Below are 12,396 nucleotides of genomic sequence, written 5' to 3'. Positions count from 1 at the left end.
CTAGCGGAATGACATTGTGGAGAGCTTTAAAGGGTCACTAAAGGAATTTTTTTTTTTTTTTTTTTTTTAGCTAAATAGCTTTCTTTACCTTACTGCAGTCCTGGTTTCATGTCCTCATTGTTCGTTTTTGCTTTGATGTTGCTGTAATTCCTCTCTGTTCTGGACACTTCCTGGTTGTCTGTTTCCTGATGACCACAGTACTGGGAGATTCTAGTTTAATTTGCCAAACCATCACTGCTCTATGGCTCTGTACATGCACAGAGGCAGGATAACATGCAAAAATTAAACTAGAGGTACATTATATGATTGATTTTTATCTATTTGTAATCAATTTTAAAAGGAATCAGTTAACTATTATGTCTCTATACCCTGTAAACAGTCATTTCAGCAAAAAAAAATGTTTTCCTTTACAACTCCTTTAAGCACCCTTATGTAAGAATAGTCGGCACTGATAAAATAATTTCTGGTGCCAATAATAGGATTTGATTCATGATATTTATGTTGCCTCTGAACCTTACCCAGTAATCTCTTAGCTGATCATTACCATGATTGTTGCTAAAGTTCCCCCTGCCAGGCTTATCACATGCTTGTTACTCTGATCTCATCTGTCTGCCTTGTTCCAGGAGATGGTCAATAAGAACATTTTATGCAGATTTCACTTGAAATATTATATCTGATTAGAAGGAATTGTGTAGTGGGGTTGTGCGCAGTAAATTGCGGGGCGGGTGATGACCAGTTTTAGTAAGGCTCATTGAGCTAAGCTGTTCAACATTGGTGCCAGGCGATGATCAATAAGAATGTTTTCTAGTTGTCACTTCCTGTATACTGTCAAGTTACAAATTGCTGCATAGTGCACTTGTATGCAGTAAATTGCAGGGCGGATTTATGGGCATTTTTAGTAACAATGGTTGAGCGAAGGTGTGTTTGTACTGCCTTACGTGTTTAACTTTACCTTGGAACTTGTGCCAGGAGATGGACAATAAGATCCTTTTATAGTTTTCACTTCCTGTATCCTATCAGGTTAGATGTGACTGTATATTGGCCTTTCATGCAGTAAATCACAGTGCGGCCATTTTTAGTAAGATTCTTTGTGCTAATGTGTGTTTGTGTTTTGCCTGATCTACATGGTTCATTTGGACTTTGCAAGGAGGTGGTCAGTAAGAATCTTTTATAGGTTTCCCTTCCTGTTTTATTTAATTGAAAAGAAGGTGATGGTACAGTAAACATAAGGGTCTACTCTGCACCTATTAATGGCACACCTCACATGTGCGTGTTAAGTACCCAAGTGTGCGAAAACCAAGGTGCATACTCAGTGCCGATCCTGACTTCCCTGGGGCCTTAAGCAAAATGACATGGCACATTAAAAATGAGAAGCGGGGGGGCGCTGACGACAGTGACATGTCACATTAAATAAAGTTGAGAAGCGGGGGTAGGGGGTGTTCTGCTGTCAGAAATGACATCTTGCATTGATTTGAGAAGCAGGGGGTGCTGCTGACTTCTTACCTCTTCTCCCATGCAGCCAGCGAGTTGAGAAGCAGGGTGAGGGGGCGAAAATGACTTCTCACCAGGCGGGGCCTCTAGTAATTTGGGGGGCCCTTCGCAGCTTTGCGGGGCCCTAAGCGGCTTGCATAGTGAGCCTATAGGGCGGATCGGCTCTGTGCATGCTCAAAAAGACTTGATGGGATACAGTCAGTTAGTAATAATATCATATAAACAAAGAGAACAAAACATTCCCAGTGGGTATTGTTGTGGAGGGTGAATACCACATCATCACAATTGCACAATAGAGAACATCGAAAATCTAAAGCGAGGGAGGGATAATAAGTGCATTTTATAGTGCGGAAAAGAGTGAAAGTAAAGAGAAGGTAAAGAGATTTCAGGGGGTAGAACATCTCACTCGCTAGTCCAACAAGACAACAATCCTAAGAAAACAGCCAAGACAACACATGAGAGGCTTAGGAAAAAGTCTGTTATTGTCCTAGAGTGGCCCAGCCAGAGCCCTTAAATCCTATTGAACATCTCTGGAGAGACCTGAAAATGTCTGTCCAGCAACGGTCCCAATTCAACCTGACTGAGCTTGAGAGGATTTGCAAAGAAGAATGGCAGAAAATCCCTCAATTCAGAGGTGCGAAGCTTGTCACGTCATACCCAAAAAGACGCAAGGCTGCAATTGCTGCCAAAGGTGGTTCAACACTGGAATTGACCACTTCCTGGTCGTGCAATAGCCAAAAGACGGCTATAGCGCAGTTGTCCAGTTCTGGGAGGGCGTCCTTTTTAAAAACAATGCCCCCATGCGCACTTTGTGATCGCTGTGATTGCGGCCTCATCAGCGCACATCATTGTTTTTATTTGTTTAGTAAAAAATCTAAATCTCTGTGATGATTTAATACCACCAAATGAAAGCTCTATCTGTCTCCAAAAAAATTATGAAATGTTCATATGGGCACAGTGCTGCATGACCGCGCATTTGTCATTTAAAGTGTGAGAGCACTGAAAGCTGAAGATTGTCCTGGACATGAAGTGGGTGAAAGTGCAAGGTATTGAAGTGGTTAATATTTTAAAGTGATACTTTTTTTTTTTTTTTTTAAATAACAAACATGTCTATACTTACCTACTCTTTGCAATGGCATACTTCAGAACTTTTTGAGATGGGATTGCGGGACACCTATAAGAAAAGGTATGTAGGCATAGGACATGGCCCCCTTAACCACTTCAGCCCCGGACCATTAACTGACAATTGCGCGGTCGTGCGACGTGGCTCCCAAACAAAATTGGCGTCCTTTTTTTTCCCCCCACAAATAGAGCTTTCTTTTGGTGGTATTTGATCACCTCTGCGTTTTTTTTTTTTTTGCGCTATAAACAAAAATAGAGCACCAATTTTGAAAAAAAAAATATATTTTTTACTTTTTGCTGTGATAAATACCCCCAAAAATATATAAAAAAAAAAACGATTTTCTTTCCTCAGTTTAGACCGATAAGTATTTTTCTACATATTTTTCATAAAAAAAATTGCAATAAGCGTTTATTGATTGGTTTGCGCAAAAGTTTTAGCGTCTACAAATTAGGGGTAGTTTTATGGCATTTTTATTATTTATTTTTTTACTAGTAATGGCGGCGATCTGCGATTTTTATCGGTACTGCGACATTATTTCGGACACTTGACACATTTTTGGGACCATTGGCATTTTTATAGCGATCAGTGCTATACAAATGCATTGTTTACTGTAAAAATGCCACTGGCAGCGAAGGGGTTAACACTAGGGGACGAAGAAGGGGTTAAATATGTTCCCTTGGTGTGTTCCAACTGAAGGGGGGGTGCGACTGACTTGGGGAAATGACTGATCGCTGTTCATACATTGTATAAACAGACGATCAGCATTTCTCCCCTGACAGGACCGGGAGCTATGTGTTTACACAAGCTGTGTGTTTACACACACAGATTCCGGTTCTCGCTCTGTAACAAGCGATCGCGGGTGCCCGTCGGTGATCACGCCCGCTGGGCTCGTGCGTCGGCACCAGGGGCGAGTGCATGCACACCCCTAGTGGCTGAAATGCAAAATCACATTGTATTACGTGATTTCGCGCAGCCGAGCCGACCTGCTGCCGTAAAACTGTGGCGGCTGGTCGGCTAGTGGTTAAAGGAGAATTGTACAAAAAAAATAGTTCAACCCACAGGTGTTTTTTTTTTTTTTTTACCACTATTATCCCTTTTTATACAGTGAAACCTCGGATTGTAAGTAAAGTGGTTAACGAGTGTTTTGCAATACGAGCACATTTTGTTTTGAAAATCCTGACTCGGTTTGAGCATGTATTTTCTCGCAGAACGGGGGCGCCGAGCAGAGCCATTCAGAAATTCTCAGAAATACTCCGTTACCGAAGCCTTTCCAAGGTTTTCAGAGTTCAGCCGAGCTTTCCGAGTATTTCCGAGGCTCTCCGGTGCCCCCACACCTCTGGCCACATGCATTGCATGCCATAGAAGTCAATGCGGAACTAATTATTTTGGTTGCCATTGACTTCTATGGGAAAACTCGCTTTGATATGCGAGTGCTTTGGATTACAAGCATTCTCCTGGAATGGATTATGCTTGTAATCCAAAGTTCCACTGTACTGGCTTTTTATAAATGCAGTCATTTAGAAATAGGATGAGGTTTAGCACTCGGAACAACTTTTTGAAATAGAAAAGTGCATTTAATGTACAACTATATAGATCAGACCAAAATGAGGGGGACAGAGGGACTTTGTTCTAATTCTGGGACAGTGCCTCAAAATCTGGGATGGTTGGGAGCTATGCAATGAAAATGCACAAGCGCGGCCGCAAACCTCCTTTGTCCAGTGCATGGGAAGCTTGCACCTGTGTCCCGCTGCTACATCCATTGACAGACAGCGGGACTCTACCCCGCTCCCTCGTCATTGGCTTTGACAGCACTGGGAGCCAAGTGCCCCAGCAAAGCCAGCCAGACCTGGAAGTGAAGATCTGTAGAGGTGCATGGTGCTGGACAGGGGTCGACAAACCACGGGCGACCAGAATTGGCGATCTGGAGCCTGGGGCGTCACAGCTGGTGTATCCTGTCTCCGTGCCACCGCAGGCAGCCCAGCACACATCTTACCGTGTGAAATATTTGTCTTGTTTGTTTTTCTGCTTCATGTGATGTTTTTTGAGAAATCCGATTACAAAGAAACTACCTCTGTGAATACTTCCTTTTATTGGTGTAGATGACAAAAGTGTGCATGCTGTGTGGGTGGTAGATCTGCGCAGGGAGTCTGATCTTCATGGCTGGATCCTATACTCATGGTTTACACCGGAGCTCAGTGTAGATCTGTGCAGGGAGTCTGATCTTTCTGGCTGGATCTTATACTCATGGTTTACACTGGAGATCAGTGTAGATCTGTACAGGGAGTCTGATCTTTCTGGCTGGATCTTATACTCATAGTTTACACCGGAGCTCAGTGTAGATCTGTACAGGGAGTCTGATCTTCATGGCTGGATCCTATACTTGTGGTTTACACCGGAGCTCAGTGTAGATCTGTACAGGGAGTCTGATCTTCATGGCTGGATCCTATACTCATGGTTTACACCGGAGCTCAGTGTAGATCTGTACGGGGAGTCTGATCTTTCTGGCTGGATCCTATACTTGTGGTTTACACCGGAGCTCAGTGTAGATCTGTACAGGGAGTCTGATCTTTCTGGCTGGATCCTATACTTGTGGTTTACACCGGAGCTCAGTGTAGATCTGTACAGGGAGTCTGATCTTCATGGCTGGATCCTATACTTGTGGTTTACACCGGAGCTCAGTGTAGATCTGTACAGGGAGTCTGATCTTCATGGCTGGATCCTATACTTGTGGTTTACACCGGAGCTCAGTGTAGATCTGTACAGGGAGTCTGATCTTCATGGCTGGATCCTATACTCATGGTTTACACCGGAGCTCAGTGTAGATCTGTACAGGGAGTCTGATCTTCATGGCTGGATCCTATACTCATGGTTTACACCGGAGCTCAGTGTAGATCTGTACGGGGAGTCTGATCTTTCTGGCTGGATCCTATACTTGTGGTTTACACCGGAGCTCAGTGTAGATCTGTACAGGGAGTCTGATCTTCATGGCTGGATCCTATACTCATGGTTTACACCGGAGCTCAGTGTAGATCTGTGCAGGGAGTCTGATCTTTCTGGCTGGATCCTATACTCGTTGTTTACACTGGAGCTCAGTGTAGATCTGTAGCATACAGGTGTGTGTGTGTGATTATTCAGACGCACTTGCTTCCTGATGTGCCTTCCAGCCAATCGGTGATGATCCTTTTGTAGAGTGAGTGCATGTTTCCCCCACCTGACAGATACACCCACTCTCCTCCTCCTCCTATGGGCAGGTCCACTTTTATGTAATGTACTCTGCACTGCTGTGGCTTCAGAGTTGGATTACCGGATTCCTGTGCCCAGCCTGTGTACTGTACACCTGCCGGGTCCTCGGGGTGCAGGTCTCACCTGTACACTGAACTTCTGAGACCTTTCACACTTTGTTTAGCTACTTGAAGCTTTCCAGACAGACTATCTGTGGAATGGCAGAGTATTGCACATTCTCAGAGCAAAGTCTTGCTGTACTCCAGCGGCACAGAAACACGTGAAGCTGTTTTCACTTAATCCTGCGGGACAGAAGACTACAGGGAATCTGCTTTCAGAAATGACTTAGGATTGCTGTCACTTCCAGTCTCTCTTCCTGCCCTCCGTGCTCGGCTGCAATTTGTGTTTTTTTCTTTTTTTTTGCTTATTCTCATTCCATCGTCGCCGTAATGTCATGCAGCCAATAGCATCCCACCTCTGTTAGGAATCTCCAGCCGCAGCTTCCGAGACCTCTGATCGCTTTATGCAAAGCACCATGAAGATTTTTGACAAAGTGAAGCCCCGAAACCTGCCCAGGAATAACTGGCAAGGGTTAGTATGCATCACACCGGGGGCTTGTGTTTTGCATCGTCAGCGTGAATAAGTACGTGATGTGAGCAAAGTTGTTGAATTGAAGTGATGGGAGGGGGGAGGGGGTTAACCACGGATTTCAGGGCAGCTATCCAAGCCTGGGTGATCGGTGATCGCTGCTCAGCCATTGCTTATTCTGCAGTTGTCAAAATCTGATTTACCCAGAAATTGCACTTCTGGGCAGCAATGTTTGTATACTTTTGTGTTTGTGGATTTTTATTTTTTTCTGGGTTGCTGTTCTTTAACAAGGTGTGGACTGTTTTGTGGCAGAATTGCGCGGATCTGTAGCTTAAAAGCTTGAATGACTTTATTTTACTGTGACCGGTTTATAAACTTGCTAGGAGGAATGTGTAATCGGGTTTAGTTACTGTCCTTGTTATGAGAAGTCGGTCCAGTGTTAAGAACCCGCGGGCAGAAAATATGTGGACTGAAAGGGAAGAATATAAAAAAAAAAAGTTTATTGCATTTTATTTTTTAATTCAGCTTCTTGGCTTTTGCAAGCCTTGATCATATAATGACAATTGTTCTAGTTCTGTACACTAAAGAGAGAAACAAACGAATATCATACAGTAAATGTCGCCAGGCTTATTCTGAAAAGAGGAAAAAATTAGCATTGAACGGTTAAGAGCTCATTAAGATTGTGGTCATTGCTTATTACCCCTCCCTAGGTAAGCCTGTAATTGGCCTCTCTAGGTTTTAGTGACTTTTATTTAGTGTGGATAAGAATCTATCCCAGATGTGTTCCTAGTGACCACTGTTTAACTTCCCACAAGCATCTGCCATGACGGAAGGATATAAAGCTGTCATCAATATTTCAAATTCTTGCAACTTTAAAGCGGAGTTCCACCAAGAAAAAATAAAACTAAAAAATACTGCAAAAAAATAAATAAAGTAAAAATGTTTTTTTTACATACCTGAAGTGCCTGTTGCTAGGCAGATCATCCTAATCTGCCACTTCCTGATCCGCAGTGAGTCTTCTTTCTTCTCCTCGCGCTGCCTCCTGGGGAATGGGGGAGCGTTGTCTTCTGGGACCTTGTGTGTGTCCCAGGAGACATCACCCATTCACGTTGCGCTGCGCGGCTCGCGCATGTGCAGTAGGGAATCAGGCGGTGAAGCCGCAAGGCTTCACTTCCTGATTCCCTCACCGAGGATGGCGGCGGGGCAGCCGAGACCCAAGCGTTTGCTCGGCTTTGGCTGCCGTCATCGCAGGCACCCTGGACAGGTAAGTCTCTCTATTAAAAGTCAGCATCTGCAGTGTTTTTTTTTTTTAAACCGGACCTCTGCTCTAAAGGTACATGTTTTTTCACCTTATCCTATGCATTAAGGTGAAAAAACATCCCACAATACCGGCCCCCCCAGCCCCCCTGTTTTACCTGAGCCGTTCACCTTCGGCGCTCGCCCCCGAAGTCTTCACCACTCAGCCTGGTCGTTGATTGGCTAGAGTGGATGGATTGAAAGCGGCGCAGCCATTGGCTCGCGCTGCTGTCAATCACATCCAATGACGCGGCATGCCGGGCCTGAGTGATACAGTGAGCGGCTATAGCCGTTGGCTGTATCATGGGAGCGCGCCCGCAAAAACTTGCCACTATGCGAGCGCGCTCGCATGAAGGTGGAAAGTTCTTGTGGGAAGGACCAGAGACAGCCGCCGAGGGACCCCAGAAGACGTGGATCGGGGGCCACTCTGTGCAAAACGAGCTGCACAGTGGAGGTAAGTATAACATGTTTTTTTTTTTTGTTTTTTTTTATAATGTTTCTCTTTACAACCCCTTTAAGTTACAAGTTACAAGTGAAATAGGATCTTGCCCATTAGGTAAAGGGTCACTTAGTTCAGTGTACTGATCCTTGGGACCTTTATTTTTTGGTGTAAATCTTTTTTTGGGTCGTGTGTGTGTGTGTGTGTGTGTGATTATTATTAGAAGGGGTTCTCTGGAGCCAGATAGCTATTCCAAGGGGTTTTCCATGTTCAAAAGTTTGAGAAGAGCTGACTTAAAGTGACACTTAAGTCTCAGATTTTTTCTTTTTAAAATAACAAACCTGTTCTACTTACCTGCCATGTGCAGGGGTTTTGCACAGATCAGTCCAGATTCTCCTCTTCTCGGGTCCCTCTTCAGCGCTCCTGGCCCCTCCCTCCCATTGGGTGTCCCCACAGCAAGAAGCTTGCAATGTGGGCACCCAAGCCGCAGCTGCCTCTGTTCATTAACACGGAGCCGTGGCCCGCCCCGCTTCCTCTCCTCATTGGCTCACTGACTTTGACAGCAGCGGAAGCCAATGGCGCTTTGCTGCATTCTCAGCCAATGAGAAGGGAGACAGCCGAGTCTCTCATGCAACATCGCTGGATCGAGATGGGGCTCAGGTGAGTATTAGGGGGCCTGAGGAGAGCTGCTGCACATTGAAGGCTTTTTACCTTAATGCATTATGATGAAAAAAAAACTTCTGCCTTTACAACCACTTTAAACATTTCTATCCTTCTGTTGGTATGTAAAAAGAAACAGTGAACTTTGTTTCTAGTTTACCTCTATTTTTTAAATGATCATAAAGCTGTGTTTTTATATTGGGGCTTGTTTATAATGCAATTCCCATGTTTAGTGTGCGGCTCTGCATACACGTTTACATGCCTTTGTGGTGAGGTTGCAGTGCGACTTTTTTTTGCCTTTATTTTTACCGCGCTCCATTCTGCATGTGAACAGCAATGATGTAATCTAGACTTATTGCAATACATATATTTTCCTTGCATATACGTGTTTGTACTGAATGTAAAAATTAGTTCAACTGCATCAGTTGTAAACAAACCATTAAAGAGCTGGTTCACCCAAAACGGATCTTTTTCTCGTTCACACTAGTGTTGGGAGGTGGTAAAACCCTGCTGTTGAGCCACACTTTTACCTCCCTTTTTGCCATAATGATTGGGAGTGTAGATATTCTGTGACCATGGCGCTTTGCTTTGCAACATGGATTATATTTCCTGTTACAGGAATTATACCCCCTGTTGTTTAATGCACATGGTTGCGGTGTGCTATTGTGGGGTTCAAAAACAGGCGGCAATACAATTCTCCTCACTGCCTGTCAAATGCTCTCTGAAGAGCGAGCCAAATCTTTGGAGACCAAACTAGTGTGGATGAGCCCTTAAGCTGGCCATAGATGTTGGAAGTTTGGCTGGTTCAGCAGGGACTGGCCAAATTTCGATCCATGTGTGTCCGCTCCCGCTTGATAGAAGCCAATCCCGACTGACTTATTATGAACAGGAGTGTTGGAAGTGTTCCCTCGATTGTTGTATACACAAGGGTCAAGTCCTGGGGAAAAAAGTGTGGGAACTCCCACCCAAGATCCACTCCCCCACCAAAAGAAAAAAAATGATACGCTCATATGCATAATTACTAAACCGCATGTTTTTGTTTTTTTTGATCCACTGTACCTTAGTAATCCTTTATGTTACTGCCCGCTTCCTGTATATGGATTCATCAGGTAGTGTGCGGGTATTCCATCACTTCCTCGATGCCGCAATGTCTCCTGGGAGCTTTTGTCATTGTTCCCAGGAGACATTGCGGTATCGAGGAAGTGACAGAATACCCGCACACTACCTGATGAATCCATATACAGGAAGCGGCCAGTAACATAAAGGATTACTAAGGTTCACCTGCCCCTGACAGTGACTCGAGCTGGGCATCGCCGCTTAGTGAAGGATTGGCTCGGGCGGCTCGACTGCTCTCGCCTGCTCTAGTCCTGCAAAGGGAACTACGTTCCTGCTGTAAAAAAAGTGCAGGAACTCCGTTCCCACAGGACTTGAGCCCTGTGTATACAGAATACAATGTCCCAGCGGGGAGGATTCCTCATCTACGTCACTTGTGGGGATCGAGGAATCTGGCCGATCAAAAACAAAATGAATCTTTGGCATCTATGGTCAGCTTAAGGCTTCTTCTACATTATAGACGACACTTCTTCGTCTGCCTTTCCCCACTGTGGATTCTCTCTTCTCTTGCTGTATTCCCTGTAAAGTGAAGGGAATAGAAATAAATGATCAGCAGATTATGTCACGTCGGGTTTGTCCCTTTTGTCAGATGGTCTTGTCACAGGAGTCCATGAGCAACTTCTGTCTGTGACATGAAATGTGAGGTCCTTTCAGCTGCAGCTGATTGCTGCTTTGTCTGGGTGACTCCTGGTCCGCACAAGTGTCCGCCATGTCTGTATGTTACTACTGTGAAGTGTGGTTCACAAACACAACACAATTATCAGGGAGATTATATTCAGAAGGTTAAAGGGGTTGTAAAGGTTCGTTTGCGGGGAGACGCTGTCAACACAACGTCTCCCCGCAGGGAGCGCTCTGAACCGGCCCCCCTTACCACGTGATCAGCTGTCAGCCAATGCCAGCTGATCACGTGATGTAAACAGAAAATGGGTACCATATTTATCGTTCTAAAGTGGACCCGTATTCCTGTGAAAAAAAGATTTTAGTACTTACAGTTTTTGTGTCTTGCGCGGTGTCCATCGGCGGCCTCGTCGGGTCCGGCGTCCGTCTGCGGCTACGGTGGTGTCCTCGTCCGGTCCGGCGTCCTTCTGCGGTGTCCTCCCCGCTCGATCTCCGCTTCCCGCGCTGAGTTTAAACTACTGCGCCGGCATATACAGAGCGCAGTACAGTTGTGTATAGTCTGGCAGGCTCGTCTCCTCTCGCGGTCACGTCCTGTACGTCCAGGACGTGACTGCGAGAGGAGCCGAGCCTGCCTGACTATACACGAGTGTACTGCGCTCGGTATATGCCGGCGCAGTAGTTCAAACTCGGCACGGGAAGCGCATATCAGGGTATATCGCGCACCCACGATTTTGCCCTGAATTTCAGGGCAAAAAAGTGTGCGGTATACGCCGATAAATACGGTAATCACCGGCTTCTGTCAGAGGGACATCAGTCCTTCACACAGAGAGCTTTGGCTGCCTCATCTGTGCCCACAAGTGCCACCTGCCAGTACTACCTATCAGTGACCCCAGTGCCACCCATCAGTGCCTCATCCGTGCCACCAATCAGTGTCGCCTACCAGTACCCATCAATGCCACTCATCAGTGATCATCGGTTCCACCTATCAGTGCAGCCTCATCAGCACACTTCAATGAAGGAGAAAAATTACCTGTTTTCAAAATTTTATAACAAACTATGAAACTGTTTTTTTTTTTTTTTTTTTAACTTTTCGATAATTTTTTTTGCAAAAAATAAAAAACCAGCAGTGATTAAATACCGTAATTTGGGTACCGTGTTGCATGACTGCACAATTGTAATTTAAAAAGTGACAGCGCTGAAAGCTGCGAATTGCTATGGGCAGGAAGGGGGTTTTAAGTGCCCAGTAAGCAAGTGGGTTATAGAGCAACTGTTTTCTCTGTCCTTCAGCAGCTCCTCCTCTGACCTGCTGTTGGCTCACCAACCGTCTCCTTCACTTTAATGGGATGGCTGGTGATGCGGCAGTGAGGTGGATTCCCGCTAATGGGCGCTGCCATGATGGATCTGAAATGACAGTTGCTCTTTAAATGTAAGGACTCATTCTTGCTGGTAGTTAGAATCTTTAATATTTGCAAAAATATGAAGGTTTCCTATTTAGAATAAAAAAACTGTCAGGTTAATAAAACAACGATATCGCAACCGATTCAATCACACACTTTGTAATGTACATAGATCTGGAAAACAATGGGATAAAGGAATATTCCTGAACTGTTTTATCTCATAATTACTGTGACGTGTGACTGCATCAATGCACTGCATATTCTCTCCGCTTGCAGAGCTTGGATTCATTGAATGAGTTTACCAAAAATGTAAATATTGCAGAATATACAGACTCGTGCTACACAACTAAGCTCCACTTCTTATAACCCATAAACAAAATGATTAATGTATCTTAAATAGAAAACTATCTTTAGATAGATTTTTGCTCCAAAAGCATTTTATCAAAATA

General features: G+C 44.7%; 1 protein-coding gene across 5 annotated transcripts in view; it reads left to right on the top strand.

The window, feature by feature from the left end:
- The window catches only part of NADK (NAD kinase), a 143,300-nt gene that overhangs the window by 77,301 nt on the left and 53,603 nt on the right, over positions 1-12,396 (top strand). The window contains exon 1 of one of the 5 annotated variants that reach the window (XM_040325883.1): positions 5,898-6,427. The exons of the other annotated variants lie outside the window; for them this stretch is intronic. Within the exon in view, the coding sequence (XP_040181817.1) occupies positions 6,360-6,427 (68 nt within the window). The 5' untranslated portion in view covers positions 5,898-6,359. Of the gene's footprint in view, positions 1-5,897; positions 6,428-12,396 lie in introns of those variants that run through there. 5 annotated transcript variants of the gene reach the window in all.

This window comes from Rana temporaria, chromosome 10 (assembly GCF_905171775.1).
Source record: "Rana temporaria chromosome 10, aRanTem1.1, whole genome shotgun sequence".
Classification (NCBI taxonomy): Eukaryota; Metazoa; Chordata; class Amphibia; order Anura; family Ranidae; genus Rana; species Rana temporaria.
This window is presented reverse-complemented; position numbering and strand designations above follow the sequence as displayed.